This window comes from Triturus cristatus, chromosome 7, assembly GCF_964204655.1.
Source record: "Triturus cristatus chromosome 7, aTriCri1.1, whole genome shotgun sequence".
Taxonomy (NCBI): Eukaryota; Metazoa; Chordata; class Amphibia; order Caudata; family Salamandridae; genus Triturus; species Triturus cristatus.
In genome coordinates, this window is record NC_140590.1 from 333,522,056 (window position 1) to 333,542,016 (window position 19,961).

Sequence of the window (19,961 nt, forward strand, 5' to 3'; positions counted from 1 at the left end):
GTTGAAGCAGATGGAGGTGACGGCGCTGACCTGTCGATTCATGGTGAGTGATGAGTCGAGTACGATGCCGAGGTTCTTTGCGTGGTCTGAGGGGGTAAATGGGCTTCCGAGGGCGGTCGGCCACCAGGTGCTGTCCCATGCAGAAGGGGTGGTACGGAGGACGAGGACTTCTGTCTTCTCGGCTTGGCAGTTGGGCTGACTGTTCCCACGAGGCACAGGGTCAAGACTGATTTGCAGGTAGCTGGGTCTGAACTGAGTTTGCAAAGTGAGCTAAAGAATGATGATGGATTCAACCCAGATCAGTGACTGGGCGTGAGTGTCTGAAAAGTTTCAGCGCTCCGTCCATCATCTCCTTGTGTTTGCATTGTTCACCCTAGGTTGGCAGGGTATACCCAGACATGGGTCCCTTGCTCACTTTGCCACTGGATTCAAGCTAGCCTGGCTGATGAAGGGTGTTACCCAGAAACCGGTCCCAGAATGCTTGTTTCCGGTTCAGGGAAGACCTGGCTTGCAGTTCGGGCGGAACTGTTCCCATGAGGCACAGGGTCAAGACTGATTAGCATATAGATGGGTCTGAACTGAAGTGGCAAAGTGAGCAAAAGAATGATGATGGATTCAACCCAGATCTGTGACTGGGGTGAGTGTCTGAAAAGTTTCAGCGCTCCGTCCATCATCTCCTTGTGTTTGCTTTGTTTGCCCTAGGTTGGCAGCGTATGCCCAGATGTGGGTGCCATGCTCACTTTGCCACTGGATTCAAGCTAGCCTGGCTGATGAAGGGTGTTACCCAGAAACCGGTCCCAGGATGCTTGCTTCCGGTTAAGGGAAGACCTGGCTTGGCAGTTCGGGGTGGACTGTTCCCATGAGGCACAGGGTCAAGACTGATTTGGATATAGCTGGTTCTGAACCAAGGTGGGAAAGTGAGCTAAAGAATGATGATGGATTCAACCCAGATCTGTGACTGGGGGTGAGTGTCTGTAAAGTTTCAGCGCTCCGTCCATCATCTCCTTGTGTTTGCTTTGTTCGCCCTAGATTGGCATGGTACGCCCAGACGTGGGTCCCTTGCTCACTTTGCCACTGGATTCAAGCTAGCCTGGCTGATGAAGGGTGTTACACTGAAACCGGTCCCAGGATGCTTGTTTCCAGTTCAGGGAAGACCTGGCTTGGTAGTACGAGCTGGACTATTCCCATGAGGCACAGGGTCAAGACTGATTTGCATATAGCTGGGTCTGAACTGAGGTGGCAAAGTGAGCTAAAGAATGATGATGGATTCAACTCAGATCTGTGACTGGGGGTGAAAGTCTGTAAAGTTTCAGCACTCCGCCCATCATCTCCTTGTGTTTGCTTTGTTCGCCCTAGGTTGGCAGGGAATGCCCAGACGGGGGTCCCTTGCTCACTTTGCCACTGGATTCAAGCTAGCCTGGCTGATAAAGGGTGTTACCCAGAAACCGGTCCCAGGATGCTTGTTTCTGGTCCAGGGAAGACCTGGCTTGGCAGTTCGGGCTGGACTGTTCCCATGAGGCACAGGGTAAAGACTGATTTGGATATAGCTGGTTCTGAACCGAGGCAGCAAAGTGAGCTAAAGAATGATGATGGATTCAACCCAGATCTGTGACTGGGGGTGAGTGAGTGTAAAGTTTCAGCGCTCCGTCCATCATCTCCTTTTGGTTTGCTTTGTTTGCCCTAGGTTGGCAGCGTATGCCCAGACGTGGGTGCCATGCTCACTTTGCCACTGGATTCAAGCTAGCCTGGCTGATGAAGGGTGTTACACAGAAACCTGTCCCAGGATGCTTGCTTCCGGTTAAGGGAAGACCTGGCTTGGCAGTTCGAGGTGGACTGTTCCCATGAGGCACAGGGTCAAGACTGATTTGGATATAGCTGGTTCTGAACCGAGGTAGCAAAGTGAGCTAAAGAATGATGATGGATTCAACCCAGATCTGTGACTGGGGGTGAGTGTCTGTAAAGTTTCAGCGCTCCATCCATCATCTCCTTGTGTTTGCTTTGTTCGCCCTAGGTTGGCAGGGTATGCCCAGACGTAGGTCCCTTGTTCACTTTGCCACAGGATTCAAGCTAGCCTGGCTGAAGAAGGGTGTTACCCAGAAACCGGTCCCAGGATGCCTGTTTACGGTTCAGGGCAGACCTGGCTTGGCAGTTCAGGCTTGACTGTTCCCATGTGGCACAGGGTCAAGACATGATTTGCGTATAGCTGGGTCTGAACTGAGGTGGCAAAGTGAGCTAAAGAATGATGATGGATTCAACCCAGATCTGTGACTGGGGGTGAGTGAGTGTAAAGTTTCAGCGCTCCGTCCATCATCTCCTTTTTGTTTGCTTTGTTTGCCCTAGGTTGGCAGCGTATGCCCAAACGTGGGTGCCATGCTCACTTTGCCAGTGGATTCAAGCTAGCCTGGCTGATGAAGGGTGTTACACAGAAACCTGTCCCAGGATGCTTGCTTCCGGTTGAGGGAAGACCTGGCTTGGCAGTTCGAGGTGGACTGTTCCCATGAGGCACAGGGTCAAGACTGATTTGGATATAGCTGGTTCTGAACCGAGGTAGCAAAGTGAGCTAAAGAATGATGATGGATTCAACCCAGATCTGTGACTGGGGGTGAGTGTCTGTAAAGTTTCAGCGCTCCGTCCATCATCTCCTTGTGTTTGCTTTGTTCGCCCTAGATTGGCAGGGTATGCCCAGACGTGGGACTCTTGCTCACTTTGCCACTGGATTCAAGCTAGCCTGGCTGATGAAGGGTGTTACACCGAAACCGGTCCCAGGATGCTTGTTTCAGGTTCAGGGAAGACCTGGCTTGGCAGTACGAGCTGGACTGTTCCCATGAGGCACAGGGTCAAGACTGATTTACATATAGCTGGGTCTGAACTGAGGTGGCAAAGTGAGCTAAAGAATGATGATGGATTCAACCCAGGTCGGTGAGTGTCAGAAAAGTTTCAGCGCTCCATCCATCATATCCTTGTGTTTGCTATGTTCGCCCTTGGTTGGCAGGGTATGCCCAGACGTAGGTCCCTTGTTCACTTTGCCACAGGATTCAAGCTAGCCTGGCTGAAGAAGGGTGTTACCCAGAAACCGGTCCCAGGATGCCTGTTTCCGGTTCAGGGCAGACCTGGCTTGGCAGTTCGGGCTTGACTGTTCCCATGTGGCACAGGGTCAAGACATGATTTGCGTATAGCTGGGTCTGAACTGAGGTGGCAAAGTGAGCTAAAGAATGATGATGGATTCAACCCAGATCTGTGACTGGGGGTGAGTGTCTGTAAAGTTTCAGCACTCCGTCCATCATCTCCTTGTGTTTGCTTTGTTCGCCCTAGGTTGGCAGGGTATGCCCAGACGTAGGTCCCTTGTTCACTTTGCCACAGGATTCAAGCTAGCCTGGCTGAAGAAGGGTGTTACCCAGAAACCGGTCCCAGGATGCCTGTTTCCGGTTCAGGGCAGACCTGGCTTGGCAGTTCGGGCTTGACTGTTCCCATGTGGCACAGGGTCAAGACATGATTTGCGTATAGCTGGGTCTGAACTGAGGTGGCAAAGTGAGCTAAAGAATGATGATGGATTCAACCCAGATCTGTGACTGGGGCTGAGTGTCTGTAAAGTTTCAGCACTCCGTCCATCATCTCCTTTTTATTTGCTTTGTTTGCCCTAGGTTGGCAGCGTATGCCCAGACGTGGGTGCCGTGCTCACTTTGCCACTGGATTCAAGCTAGCCTGGCTGATGAAGGGTATTACCCAGAAACCGGTCCCAAGATGCTTGCTTCCGGTTAAGGGAAGACCTGGCTTGGCAGTTCGGGGTGGACTGTTCCCATGAGGCACAGGGTCAAGACATATTTGGATATAGCTGGTTCTGAACCGAGGTGGCAAAGTGAGCTAAAGAATGATGATGGATTCAACCCAGATCTGTGACTGGGGGTGAGTGTCTGAAAAGTTTCAGTGCTTCGTCCATCATCTCCTTGTGTTTGGTTTGTTCGCCCTAGTTTGGCAGGGAATGCCCAGACGGGGGTCCCTTGCTCACTTTTCCACTGGATTCAAGCTAGCCTGGCTGATGAAGGGTGTTACCCAGAAACCGGTCCCAGGATGCTTGTTTCTGGTCCAGGGAAGACCTGGCTTGGCAGTTCGGGCTGGACTGTTCCCATGAGGCACAGGGTCAAGACTGATTTGCTTATAGCTGGGTCTGAACTGAGGTGGCAAAGTGAGCTAAAGAATGATGATGGATTCAACCCAGATCTGTGACTGGGGGTGAAAGTCTGTAAAGTTTCAGCACTCCGTCCATCATCTCCTTGTGTTTGCTTTGTTCGCCCTAGGTTGGCAGGGTATGCCCAGACGTAGGTCCCTTGTTCACTTTGCCACAGGATTCAAGCTAGCCTGGCTGAAGAAGGGTGTTACCCAGAAACCGGTCCCAGGATGCCTGTTTCCGGTTCAGGGCAGACTTGGCTTGGCAGTTCGTGCTTGACTGTTCCCATGTGGCACAGGGTCAAGACATGATTTGCGTATAGCTGGGTCTGAACTGAGGTGGCAAAGTGAGCTAAAGAATGATGATGGATTCAACCCAGATCTGTGACTGGGGGTGAGTGTCTGTAAAGTTTCAGCACTCCGTCCATCATCTCCTTGTGTTTGCTTTGTTCGCCCTAGGTTGGCAGGGTATGCCCAGACGTGGGTCTCTTGCTCACTTTGCCACTGGATTCAAGCTAGCCTGGATGATGAAGGGTGTTACCCAGAAATTGGTCCCAGGATGCTTGTTTCCTGTTCAGGGTAGACCTGGCTTGGCAGTTCGGGCTGGACTGTGCCCATGAGACACAGGGTCAAGACTGATTTGCATATAGCTGGGTCTGAACTGAGGTGGCAAAGTAAGCTAAAGAATGATGATGGATTCATCCCAGATCTGTGACTGGGCATGAGTGTCTGAAATGTTTCAGCGCTCCGTCCATCATCTCCTTTTTGTTTGCTTTGTTTGCCCTAGGTTGGCAGCGTATGCCCAGACGTCGGTGCCGTGCTCACTTTGCCACTGGATTCAAGCTAGCCTGGCTGATGTAGGGTGTTACCCAGAAACCGGTCCCAAGATGCTTGCTTCCGGTTAAGGGAAGACCTGGCTTGGCAGTTCGGGGTGGACTGTTCCCATGAGGCACAGGGTCAAGACATATTTGGATATAGCTGGTTCTGAACCGAGGTGGCAAAGTGAGCTAAAGAATGATGATGGATTCAACCCAGATCTGTGACTGGGGGTGAGTGTCTGAAAAGTTTCAGTGCTCCGTCCATCATCTCCTTGTGTTTGGTTTGTTCGCCCTAGTTTGGCAGGGAATGCCCAGACGGGGGTCCCTTGCTCACTTTTCCACTGGATTCAAGCTAGCCTGGCTGATGAAGGGTGTTACCCAGAAACCGGTCCCAGGATGCTTGTTTCTGGTCCAGGGAAGACCTGGCTTGGCAGTTCGGGCTGGACTGTTCCCATGAGGCACAGGGTCAAGACTGATTTGCTTATAGCTGGGTCTGAACTGAGGTGGCAAAGTGAGCTAAAGAATGATGATGGATTCAACCCAGATCTGTGACTAGGGGTGAAAGTCTGTAAAGTTTCAGCACTCCGTCCATCATCTCCTTGTGTTTGCTTTGTTCGCCCTAGATTGGCAGGGTATGCCCAGACGTGGGTCTCTTGCTCACTTTGCCACTAGATTCAAGCTAGCCTGGATGATGAAGGGTGTTATCCAGAAATTGGTCCCAGGATGCTTGTTTCCGGGTCAGGGTAGACCTGGCTTGGCAGTTCGGGCTGGACTGTGCCCATGAGACACAGGGTCAAGACTGATTTGCATATAGCTGGGTCTGAACTGAGGTGGCAAAGTGAGCTAAAGAATGATGATGGATTCAACCCAGATCTGTGACTGGGCGTGAGTGTCTGAAAAGTTTCAGCGCTCCGTCCATCATCTCCTTTTTGTTTGCTTTGTTTGCCCTCGGTTGGCAGCGTATGCCCAGACGTGGGTGCCGTGCTCACTTTGCCACTGGATTCAAGCTAGCCTGGCTGATGAAGGGTGTTACCCAGAAACCGGTCCCAAGATGCTTGCTTCCGGTTAAGGGAAGACCTGGCTTGGCAGTTCGGGGTGGACTGTTCCCATGAGGCACAGGGTCAAGACTGATTTGGATATAGCTGGTTCTGAACCGAGGTGGCAAAGTGAGCTAAAGAATGATGATGGATTCAACCCAGATCTGTGACTGGGGGTGAGTGTCTGTAAAGTTTCAGCGCTCCGTTCATCATCTCCTTGTGTTTGCTTTGTTCGCCCTAGATTGGCAGGGTATGCCCAGACGTGGGTCTCTTGCTCACTTTGCCACTGGATTCAAGCTAGCCTGGCTGATGAAGGGTGTTACACGGAAACCGGTCCCAGGGTGCTTGTTTCGGGTTCAGGGAAGACCTGGCTTGGCAGTATGAGCTGGACTGTTCCCATGAGGCACAGGGTCAAGACTGATTTACATATAGCTGGGTCTGAACTGAGGTGGCAAAGTGAGCTAAAGAATGATGATGGATTCAACCCAGGTCGGTGAGTGTGACAAAAGTTTCAGCGCTCCATTCATCATATCCTTGTGTTTGCTATGTTCGCCCTAGGTTGGCAGGGTATGCCCAGACGTGGGTCCCTTGTTCACTTTGCCACAGGATTCAAGCTAGCCTGGCTGAAGAAGGGTGTTACCCAGAAACCGGTCCCAGGATGCCTGTTTCCGGTTCAGGGCAGACCTGGCTTGGCAGTTCGGGCTGGACTGTTCCCATGTGGCACAGGGTCAAGACATGATTTGCGTATAGCTGGGTCTGAACTGAGGTGGCAAAGTGAGCTAAAGAATGATGATGGATTCAACCCAGATCTGTGACTGGGGGTGAGTGTCTGTAAAGTTTCAGCACTCCGTCCATCATCTCCTTGTGTTTGCCCATAACAGCCCTTTGAAATGTTGGTGTCGCTTGTTCTTGAGAGTGGCAGCTAGGCAGCGCCTGCCCTTCTGTTGGACGGCAGCACTGACACCCCTAGAATCAATAGCCTCCAGAACTCCTGTGTGTACAGCCTCCACCCTCTCTGGGTACAAACACCAGTGCTCTGAACCTTGTGTAGGTATGCATTAGCCTTGTTTAACTTTAATATACTACCTTTTGAATCTCAACACTCAGAGTGCCCCATCTGAGTCCTGGGACAGATCAACCATTGTGCTGCTAATCGAGCAGACGACATGGAATCCAACACTATTACCAGAGCACAAGGGGGCCTGGAGAATCCCAACATCAACTCCGGATAGTGGATCTATGCAGTGACACGCTGAGCACCACCTATGTGGAGATGAGAAGCCCCATGGCACACACAGAGGTCTGAGATCACATCTACGGGGAAGATCTGCCTGTAACTTATGAGGGTTTTCAGTAACCATATATGATCGTAATTTTGTTGCAAGTGTGGGATAAATAAGTATACTAAAATAACCAAGCACATCATTGTTAACATTTGATTATTTAATTTCTCAAAAGACAGACTGAAACTTAACCGCATGTTAAAAGTGAATCCGTGGCGCAGGAACTGTAAAGACATTGCGTCAATTAGGTCAAGTAGTCAGCCACCCCCCTCTGGGGGCTTTTCTGTCAGTGGGTTTTAGTTTCTACTGTCCTGGATAGGGTTAATTGAGCATCCTGCTATGGGTAATGGGCCGCTTTCTAAACTCCCACAATAACAAACAAATAATTTACCAATAGTACCCGAGGGCAAAATATATCATTACACTTAGATGTATGTCTTTATTTATTTAGCAGATAAGACAAAACATCCCACCTCAAGTAGGCATCAAGCCTTCATACTGCCAAGTTACATGCATAAGAAACCCAGAGCTTCCTAAAGATAATCACGTATGTCACAGAATCCAACAGATGTTGCTTCTCCTCACCTAGCAAATCAGTGATCAATACCGTGCATCATAATACGGTAGAGATCGATGCAGTCCGAATGTATAATTAGGATGTGTCTGCTTCCATGGTTGTCTCCAGTATAGTTTCAACCAGTTGGACTCCTCAACTGCACTCCTGTGGCCAAATGTGTATTCAGAGCAATCTGCAGGTAATATTCTGATAAGTGTGCAAGATGTCTACCTTGTTTTCGTTGGGTGATTCCTTCCTTATGAAACTCAATGAAATCCTCCGTTTGGCCAATAACTCCAGACTCTGAAACTGTAACTGAACTAGCAGAGGTTTCAGAAATTGAACTGGCTCAAAAGGCACCTCCACTGCCACCAGGGAGAGGATGTGGCCTAATGTCTAGGGCGGTCGACCTTCAATCTGGGGAACCAGGTTCGAGTCTTGGCGATGACACTCAACATCCTGTGATTCTGGGCAAGTCACAAATGCTCCCCATGCCAAACAAAACATTAATGTGTCCTTGTGTAACGCAACTGATGCTCATGTAGAGAACTCTGATGCCTTCAGGTCAAGTTCGGGCTCTATAGAAACATTCTGCGTATTTGCCCTATTTTGTTAATCACTTTGCTCCTAAATGCAGCAATCACAGGACATGTCATGGACCATGGACAAAAGCATCCGTACATGTATCTTTTGGATATCTACAGCGAATATTGTGCTATACTTAGTTATTTTGCTTGGGTTTATGTAGTACCTGTGTAAATATGTGTATCCATTTAACAACAAATTATTTTTTTTAAATGCATGCTTTACTCTGCTGATTATCTGATAACTGAACTCCCAAATCTGACTCCTATTTTGCCCTATCACGCATACAGATTATTTTATGCTCCCCTACAGTAATGAGAAGATGTTGGCGATAACCTAACTTGCACCCCCTGCTGTTATATAATATAGGAAGCATCACAAAGTCCTTCATCTATTGTGTGCCTAAAGACCATCTTGCTCAATCTAACATCTTTGCCAGTGCATAAGCTAATGTGAAGACATGGTCCACCACATGACATGCTCCTATTCACCTACTGGTGTTAGTTTATTAATTGTAAATAAATCCAGAATTGTTGGTTTGCCTCGTTCTAGTTATTTAATATGTTGCTTATGCAACGAGGACACGCCGTGGAACACTGTGTAGCAATATGCAGAGTAAGCGGTCTGTACACCTTCAAAAGTGCAGAACATCTCATGCCACATCTGAAGGGTACAGACCACAGTCATATCCGTTCACCATCGACAGTTACAAAAGATACACCGAAATTATCAACTCAGTTTACAATATTCGTGCAGATTGGTGCTTCGTTTCAGTGTTTTCCACAGAACTGAACCGCCGAGCACAAGAAAAAATGCTCCTCCGCCTTCACCCTCATACCTGCCCTTAGGTTGCCTGTTTGTCCCTCTTCTATGTTGCTGACAGCGAGATGCTGCTTTAGGCCATGCTCGCGTTTCAGCCATAGCTTGACTCATTTTAGGATCTCGCTTGCAGAGTCTCGTCGCTGAGGGTGAGTGCACTGGTGCTTGCCTGCAGCACTTTGGACCGATGTTAAGGCAGACAAATGGCTACATTATAACTGACGTGCTATTACAACTAGCAATCATAGTGCTTTCGAGCCCTTACAGTCTTACAGATTAAAAATAGATTTCCTGACGTTTTTTGTCCAACGTTGATTTAAGTCACATACTGTTCACCTGTGTGTTTCTCACATTGACAACACCGATTGCTCTGGGCATTACCGAGACCAATTGGCTTTGTCAATGCTTGTTTTTTCTGTCACTTCTATTAACACCACCTCATGCTTGACGTTGGGCTGTCTCTGACCATCGCACCCATTCCCATGCCTACTCCCAACTCTCCCTTCACTCACCTTGAAGCCGACATCTCCCCTTTTGCAGCACAGGCAGGTGAGGAGAAGAAAAACAAAGGCCAGGAGGCCTGAGCAGGAAATCAGGACCACGGCATAGGGTGGAGCAAGGGGCACCCGCCCTTGGGAAGAGCCATCTTGAAAGAGGAGAAAGGGGAAAGCCATGTTTATACAATAAAGCGTTTATGGATTAGGGTTTATTGCACATTTCCAGTCAGTTTGTCAAATCTACACGCATGATGAGTAAGCTGTCACTTCCTCTCACATGTCTTTACCTAGAAATTCGATACAAAGCTAGATTAATTTATCTGCAATTACTCGAAAACATTAAAACAAACGTCGTGTTAAGAACAAGCCACGTCAGTTTCTATGTGATTTCCCCCATTTATCAAGCGGTTTTAAGTTTTCAACTCATTTATTACTTCAACACCTGGCATCCCACTGTACCGAGTATGCCCAGAGCTTCCAGACCATTTGTGGGCATGACCATTTCATACAGGGTGATACAGAATTGTTAGCCAAGAGTTGTTGATTGTTTAAAGGTGTGAGAAAATACCTATACACTGAGCAACGGAAATGAATTCATCTTTACACATTCCACACACTGATTGGAGTAGATCACCCTGACTAAGACCCTCACATAGAATGTGGAGGTCTGGCCACTGTACTGTTGGAATGGCAACTCCACCGTCATGAAAGTCACCGCGCTCTAAATGAAGCGGGGGTGCATCTGTTACCACCCAATGGCAAGTGAGGCCCTAAGAATAACCAAGTGCCATGCCAACACTGTTATATCTCAAGTACGGTGGAAGTATGGGAAGAGGAACTGGATAAAAGAGAATACGGGTATGAAATACGAAGTATTGGCTCTTTTAGGATTACTTAGAGAGGGATTCCTTACATCTGAGACTATGAAGTCTCTTTGCACTGCGCAGTTGATTATATAAGCCGTTCTTTACCATGTGGCTTTAGTTCAATTTGTGATTCTTGAAAGTGTGAACATTATTTACCAATCTCATACAAATATTTTTTTTTTGCTCATACAGGCATGAAATTCATGGAAATGTATGCATCTGTTGTCACACTATAAAAGAGGCGTCTAGTCTCCTCCCATAGAAGTAGGAATGGCCAGGAGACCCTTGTGATGCGTATAATCAGATCTTGCCTTATCTTACATACTACTGATTAAAACACTAATTAGAGCTATACGAGTCTGCTTTTCACACTGTAACTTGGGAGTACACCTTCTCTTACTACTATCACTACTACAATTATCATTACATTGGGTAACATTAACATGTCATATTTATGCTACTCAGAAATGGCAGAAGTGTGGGATGAGGTGCTATACAAAACAAGTTATGTTTATGATGGTATTATTATTACTATTATTAAGATTATTATTTGCTATTATTTATTATTATCATCATAGTCGTCATTATCATCATCATCAATATTGTTATTAAGTACTTCTTCTATAATTCTTCTATAATTTAAATGTCTCCCCTTTCACAAACTTCTAGCAGTTTGGAATGCAAGTAATTTTGATTGTGCCCAACATACATGTTACCCACAATAACTAAATTGTGTTGATCAAGAGAAAGGTCACTCAAGAGGTCTATAATAATAGTCTAGCCAATAAGTAAAAACATAATTTTGTTATAGTATATGTATGATCAGTTACTGAAAAAGAGGTAGTATGGAACTTTAGTATTCAATAATCTATCTGCAAATGTTTTTCTTAGATAAGATTGTTTCATTAATATAGGTAAGAATGTTGTCATAAATGTGAGGCTGTAAAAAAATGACACACAGGCTATTAACTTAAGCAGTGATCAATCCTAATAGATTGCTTGACAGGACAGCTGACGAAGAAACTATTTTATTCGCAAGTTTTTCCGTTCCAGGGAGCAGGTGTCAAGAGCATTGGATTTAGACCTTTTTATATCAAGAATGATAGTGGGACCGGCACTGCATCATGTGCTACAAAAGTTAATAAATAATTTATCATTTTAAATACCCTTGTGCGAAGCACTAAATTCCTTTGAATTGTGCAAGTGTCTGTGCAATCTTTAGTAAATTAGGGCCTGAAGATATCAAACAAAGAAATGCTTTGTTTAGAGTTTGGCAAGCGGGATACTTCTTCACTAACGTGTAAGATGTTTTGTCCGCCATATTACAAGTGCATGATAGCCTTTGAAACTAGTAATGTCGCAGACAAGATGTTTGTCACATTTTGATGTCGCATATTGTCTACCAAACTCTAAATAGGGCCATAAAAATCGAATGCTGCACAGACAAACTAGCACCGGGAGATTTCCATTTCATTTGACAGGGTATCTGAGCTGGAAGGTCTTTAGGCTGGGATTGGAAATGGCTAGTAAGTATTCGCCGCAACAAGGGCAATATCCTTTTCACTTTAAATGTCTTTTTTCTGAATAATTCTTTGCATAAGCAGTTCTTTTTATAGACAGTCGGACAATTACAGTACTAAACATTAATGTAACATGAGCAGCATTAGATGAAGGCTCTCTCTACCATTGCAAGGTCCTGTACAATTATACAAAATATGAATAATTACATCATCAAATCAAAATATTGTGCCAAATAGTCAAGGCGGAGACTATAGTGAAAGTGCTGGGAAATAATGGCATGGAGGTATGGAGGAGGTTTATGACCCAAAGAAACTTGAGATGGACATCAGAGGAGCAATCTAGTCACCCTAAAGAAGTTGTGTTTCTGACTTCTTTCTTTCAGTGGGGGGATCCTTACTGGAATTACACTGGCTAATTAACCATATCATGTAAGTGAAAACAATGGACAAGTGTCCGTGCATCTGTGTAAAGAGCAGTGGGGTCAGTTATCACCTTAGCAAATGTTTAATAGCAGATGTGATGCCGTCAGGCTCCTAAACAAGTAAAAAAATAAAACAGTGTGTGGGCAGACCAGAAGAGGGCTGTCAGGAGTTTGAAAACATTTAGTGCCTACAGGGCAACAGTAGGAATAGGATAGACTATTGCCAAGAGTTTTCAACAGTACCAATTTCAAATATCAACATATATGAATAGTGTAGGAGAGACCGCTGCCCCCCCCCTGACGCGGCCGGCCCCTCATGGGGTTGTAGGCGGCTTGCTGTGTATTCTACCTCCTCCCACATACCACCCAGCACTGGTACTTTAGCCCTGCCGGCCCGACGGGATGTAGGCAGTGGATGAGTTGTATGGCCCGCGATACTAATAAAGATCTTGTTTGTTTAAAAAAAAAAAATATGAATAGTGTAGGAGAGGATTCACTGGTGAGTAGGTATCAAGGCAGAGCAAGCACTGCACGAGGGAATGTAGTCAACTGCGTAGTAGTCCAATATGTGTTGGGTTTGTCAAGGTCAGTCTATTATTGAATATGCAAGTGGACTATAATACAATTACAACTATATTGTCAATAGTATCAGTAATGTAACAAAATGTGAAGGAGCCCCCCTGCAAGATATGCTGAATGGGCTCCTCACACTCAAATCAGTAGGGGCTTAGGGGCCCCCTATAGTATGGGTAAGCTTGGGTAAGTACGTCCCTGAACAGTACTTGCAAAATGGTGGCGGCAGGAAGTGACCCCTTAAATTTCTTTAAAAATATATATCCTTGATCATTAATCCTGTAAATCAGATGTTCACGACTCACCATGATCAATATTTTTTTTTATGGTGTCCTCATTCATCTGAGCCATTGGAGATTCCCATTTTCTTAGGATGTAAATCTTTACAATAGCTATGGAGATGAGGACCATCAACATGCCCGGTATTTGCATTACATTATATTGTATGGCATAAACAGCTTTTTAAAATGCAATATTCATTAGAATCTATACACTAATGATAACTGATCTTGTACCTTTTACAGAGTGAGAGAGCCACTGTTTGTGGTGTCGTCTCCAACTATTAGGTGCAGTTTATCTTATGTATAGTATTCTTTCATACCTTCTAGTTAGGGACTGGAAAGTTTCTGTACAGCCTTAAAACATTCCTGCTTTTTCTTGGTCACCTGTCTTAATTATATATTCACAGAACTGCTTAGTAGTTATTTCAAATTGAATATTTCATCTGTAAAACTACTAGAAATAAAACCTTCTAGATAATGCATGTCGATTGTTGTATATTTTGACCTAATTACTGAATGAAGAGGAACGTTGGTCCCAGCCAATTCCACCAATTGATTCATTTCTCAACTTAGGTTTACTTTATTAAAGTATTGGGCACTTTTATGTAGCTAGGTTCAGCTAGAACGGACAGGGCACCTGCACCCAGTAGGCTAAAATAAGAGTAACATATCCATTCCCAGTAGATTGTGTGTTTATAAACGAGAATTTTAATTGGCGCTTTGTGTGCAAGATGTAATTAGCACATACGTGTTGGTATTTTTTTTAAAGGTGGGAATAGCTGCTTCGGGTCTTTTGAAATGTATGCTTTTAGAATGGTAAAAATGGGTGTTTGGATCATGTCACGGTGTCTAAGTAGGTGTGAGTAGGTTTATAACAAGAATACATGCACCTCAGCAATCAGATTTAGATCCAATGGGGCTAAACCTCTCCTAGGCAGTTCTCTTAATTTCTATTCTTCATGTCATTTCAAAATACAGAACTTGTACATGTGCATTCATTCCTCATCAAAGCGCTTTGGAAATGGCAAAACTAACTCAAAACCTATTGCCTACCATGGGCACATTTTCTCTTTAACATTCAGAGAAATCCAGAGCATTAGCCAGAATATGAAAATAACCTTCGGCTGTACTATATCCATGCCATTTCCAGTCATGCCCAGCCAGCACATATGGCACCCTTCTCCAGCATCAAAAACATAAAAACACACTGGACTGACGTTTCCTGATTAAGATGAACTGTCTCTTCTCATTCTATGCAGTATTGTTATATGGTTACATAGGCATCAGGCGAGGAACATCTCCATTTTACATGTTGCGTTGAAAGTTGACATCTTTCTTAAACGTTGACTCTTGACACACACCTCCATGCGCGCACATATAGGATCTCTGAAATGGTTTTGCTTACATTTACACTTCTTCTTAGGCATCAGGGCGTTGAACATTCTGTACCAGGCTTCATTTCACTTCGGAAAATGTTGATGTTTGTTGTTGTCCACTTGGGGACAACCCTGCAAGGGTAGAACCAATAATAGCGGCCTGACTGGGACTCCAGTATGGTAGTACGTGTGAAGTTTATTATATAAACAACAACAATCCTTTCTTTAGACAGAGTAGCATTTCGCTGTCACTGCTGAGGTCGCCCCATGCCGGAATTCCAGCCCAGCTGAATCCTATTTAGCTTCCTGAGAAGGATGATGGTCTACTCTGCACAAGACCGGGCTCCTAGGTGAAACATACCCACAGGTAACTAGGAAATTAGATCACCCTAGGGCATGGGCATTCTGGACGATTTGCACCACCTAATGTTAGGAAGCACTAGGTAGGAGTATAAATGTATGCTTTTGCCTAGGTATCCCTGACCTCCAAAACTACTACCAAGCAACGCAGATCCGATACTTAGTGGAGTGGTACCAACCAGAGTCAGGGAAACACTGGCTCTTCCAAGACAGACCAGTTGCAGGTACATATCTGTGGAAGGTCCCCTTCCTCAAGAAACCAAATAGACCCCAAAACCTCTATCTTTCCCCAATCACACGAGTAAGCATGGAAGCATGGGACCAAACAAGCACCAAACATGGACTCATCTTTTTCCCCTCACCATTGACCCCGCTATTTGATAACCCAGATTTCACACCTGGCCAAGACTTCAAAGCATTCACCAAATGTCAGGCCATGGGACATATATTAGATAAAGCCTGAGTGATATAATTCCAACAACTACGTGACAATTTTAACCTACAAGAATCAGAATGATTGCACTACCTTCAACTACACCACTGGCTCCTACACCCTAGCAATAAACCATTCATACAGAGACCTCACACGGCATATGAACACTGGCTTATTTCCTGCACTACAAACATCTAATTTCGGGGATCTACAAGTTCCTAATACAAACTCACAAACATGTCTACAATGCTGGGCAACATAAAAGGGAGCAGGATTAGGGAGGCAGCTAACTGGGAAAGAATGGAGCGACATACACCATAGAGCCCAACACACCGCCAGTAATACCTCCCTCAAGGAAACATTAGTTAAAATCACCACGTACTGCTACCTCACACCCGCCAGGCTACATCAAATGTACCGACTCCAGCCGTACTGGACACAATTACCAGATGAGATGGACACCCATCTCAAGACAGAGATACCTAGATTCCCGGCTTATGTTTGACTAGGACTACCCAACCCTCTAACCTATCCCTTTAAATCTAAACGTGGCAGACAAATCGGCCTTGCGCTAGGAGCAGCGACACATTCTAACACAAATCTGTATCACTACTTTCAACATCGCTTCAGACCAAGTAACAAAAATAATAATAAAACATTGGCGTATCCTAAATAGTGGTGGTCTGAATTTAGAAAAACCTATGTTCAGTCACAGGAAAGCAAAAAACTTGAAAAACTATCTGGTACACACCAGGCCTAACCCTGCAAAGACTGTCGGACCTGTACGCTTGCTCCACCCATTACCAGAGGGCCATCACCCATGTGGTAACTGTAGCGTATGTCACCTAACCAGTGTAACCAAAACTATCACTTGTAACAATGGCATAACATGGAACCTCCGATCATTCACTAATTGCAATACGACAGCTGTGATATACCTTATCACCTGCATATGCAACCTTCATTATGTGGGGATGACCACAAGAAAAGTGAACACAAGAATGACAGAACACCGAAGCAATTTTTTGGTGTAAACGAAACAATACAAAAATGACCACGCATTTCCTTGAACAAAAACACACACCTAATGACTTCAGCTGGGTGATCATTGAACATGTGGAGAACCACCCCAATTTTGAAAGAAAACTACATGAAAAGGAACAACGTTGGGTTTTTAAGTTACGGTCCGACATCAATGGGCTCAATGATGACATACCATGGGGACATTTCACCACAAATTAGAGTTGCAATAGACAATTTTTATCATCCTTACCATTTCCTATTTTTATTTTTTTCATTTTTTTCATTTCCTGAATCATGTAACTTTATTGATAAGTTTTTTTCTTATATCATTTTTTTCCTTACATCGTTTATAAACCCATTCCTGGAATAATTTTTGTTCCACCACGCAATAGGGCGATGGATTTTTACCTTTACACAGTTTTCCCACTCTAACTTTAGAGTTATTGCAGAGGATCACACTGCCGAAGAATTTACTGTTCCAATGCATACAGTACCTCCGATCCGGCTTTACCCTGATCCATCATGGCCGCATTTTTCGTCATATCTTTTGACATTTGGCGCGCATGGCCCATTGACCGAAATTTGGTTTTACTATCTCCCATTCTTTCTCATTTTAATTTTCACAATATTGTCTTATAACCAATGACATTGCCCAACGACCTATGAGTCTTCTGCCCACACTCATAAGTGTTTCCCGTTTCAATATGGCCACCACAGACAAGGTCCTCCACCGCTAAGTCCTTCCTTGTTTTCTATGCGGAAATGCCAACAGATATCAGACACCTCGCCCGTAACCAAGTAGTATGCGGTCCGGGAGGCTTGGACGCTAGTAGGTGTGCCAGAGTGTGGTTTTCAACGTACAAGTAAGTCAACAGCCCCGTGGGGAAGTCCTGCACGCCCTCCAGTATTACGGAGGTCGTACTCTTTACCTTTTTACCCTAACTCCGTTTTCCTTCCTTCCGATGGCTTGCAAAAAGATACGGAGCCCATCCTAATAACGATCAAGCCTATTAACGACCTGATATATCATCCTTCTAGGTGTACGAGATCTCCACACCCCCTCCGTTGACCATGAGGCATATTGTTGCTTCTAAACATGTATGTAATGTCGTGCATTTTGTAAGTCTTGTATGTGTTATATGTTGTGTCAGACGCATGATTTTTTTATTTATTTAAAATATATGCATTCATAAGACGTTTTACTCACCTTGTAGCACAACGCCTGCATGGAGCATTTATTTAACGCCTTTTTGAATATCCACATAGCGGCACATTAGAAAACAGAGTGTACTATAGACTGGTGTATAGTGTGATCACCAATGACTCTATCGACTTTGCATATTGACTGTCTTTGATCCTTTAATATATGTGTTCTTATACCCTACAGATATCTCCAGACGTATACTTACGTATGTATTAATTCTAACGCATGCCTATTAGTTGCAGCGTCTCACTGTCTTCACCTTATTTAGGTCTACTAGGAGTGGTTTTGTACACTGGGCTGGTCCCGGTGCAGTCCTGAAGAAGAGCTGGGGAAGCTCGAAACTAGTTGACCATATGCTAGGTACACCTATCCATTATAGTTAGGGCCTTTAGCATATTACCCCGTTTTTTAACCAATTAGCTAGGAGCAAGAATAAAATATATTTGTCCCACTAGTTGATTATTTTAAATCACTTTGTCCCACTCCATTTCACTACACTTGCACTACACATAATCTGTTTTAAGTGCTCCTACGTAAATTCGCAAGTTGCAGCACGCCTCAGCCCGTAGAGGACTGAGAGGACCCCAAAGATGAAGCATGTCACCGTGGGGAAACCCTGGTGAGTGAGGGGACTCAAGAAAGGAAAAGTATTGCCCCTTTCTTCTCTATTTGGGTGATTAGCGGAATCCAATTGTTTTTCCGGCACCCCCAGGTTTGGTTCTTTTACCTGTTCATTCAGGTTCTTTTTTGATTTACGTACAAGATGGAGGGTGAACCTAACCTCTAGAAACCTCTAATTCCCCCCTTTTTGGTAACCACTATCTACAGCGCGCAGCTGAGGGAAACCTATTTGTAATTAAATCTTTGTCTGACATTTCACTACACACATCCTTAGACCACTATGACTGAAGTAACAGGTCTCACCTACTCACAAGATGAGGTAGATAGAATTATAGCATCCATGCTTCCCCTGGCTGGGACCAGTACCAGGGATACCAACGAAGACAGCCAATGCTGGGATGAGTTAACAGAACTCAAACGTGAACAGATAAACACTTTAATACACGGAATCATGATGACCGAGTATGTAAGGGCCAACATTGCGCCACGGGGTCTGATAGTCAGAAATGAACCCTTCATTTTTCAACATGATAAACTTTTTAAGAAGGATTGGTCATTGATATCCTGGCACTGTACCAGAGATTGGTTGGTGCTAATCATAAAAACAGCTACACGTCTATCAGAGGAGATGAAAATTGGCATCCATGATCTAGAAATTCGTCTGAAAACTTACCAGAGTACAGCAGAATTAAAAAAGCGACTGGAAGAACTCAATAAAACCATGACGGAATTTGAGATTGGCTTGAAAGACGCAAAATACATAAAACTAAAAAAAGACCAAAAAAATTTCTCGCAAGAAAAAATGTATCCTTACACTAAGGAGGACTATATTCCAACGAATCGCAATCCAGGTTATAACACGGACAGCGATGGCTCTGACACTGGCTCAGATTTTTCTGATCCAGGTAATAATTATAACCCTACTAACAGGAACAGACGACCAAGAGGGGGACGTTCAAGAAACAGGGGCGGACCAAGATTCGGTTGGTCCCCATATCAAAACATTCCACCATACGCTCCTCCCCCTCAGTTTTTCTATGGACCACCACCATTTCATCAACCATATCCACCACAACCCTATCCCTATTGGGAGGAATCTCAGAACCAGGAACAGAGTCAGTCTTTTTTAGGGAGAGGAAGGACCCCCCTAAGAGGAAAAAACAGACGAGGACAACAAGTACAATGGGCCCAACCCCTGGAAACGGTGAGGAGCCACACACGGAGTATGGACCCTCCGAACATGCCCTCAACGAGCAGCAACCAAGCCTAGTAGTCAATCTATCCAATCTCACTCTTACACCGATCCAAAAAAATGTATTGGATAAAGGACTAGGTTTTGTTCCAACAGCAACATTGGACAAATACAAATTGATCTGCGAATTGAAAGAGTTTATTCGTAGGATCAAATTGGCAGTCTATTTCAGAGACAAAGAACCCAACATTACCACTAGGACGGACACCGGATTACACAAAAAATCCAACTTCACACCCCCACCTAATACCCTTCCCATTGAGCTACTAGC

General features: G+C 45.0%; 1 protein-coding gene across 2 annotated transcripts in view; it reads right to left on the reverse strand.

Moving 5' to 3' along the window:
• LMTK3 (lemur tyrosine kinase 3) overlaps positions 1-19,961 on the reverse strand; it is a 196,895-nt gene that overhangs the window by 162,408 nt on the left and 14,526 nt on the right. For both annotated transcript variants that reach the window (XM_085616455.1, XM_085616454.1), the window contains exon 3: positions 9,775-9,908. In XM_085616455.1, coding sequence (XP_085472581.1) covers positions 9,775-9,908 — 134 coding nt within the window. The remainder of the gene's footprint in view (positions 1-9,774; positions 9,909-19,961) is intronic.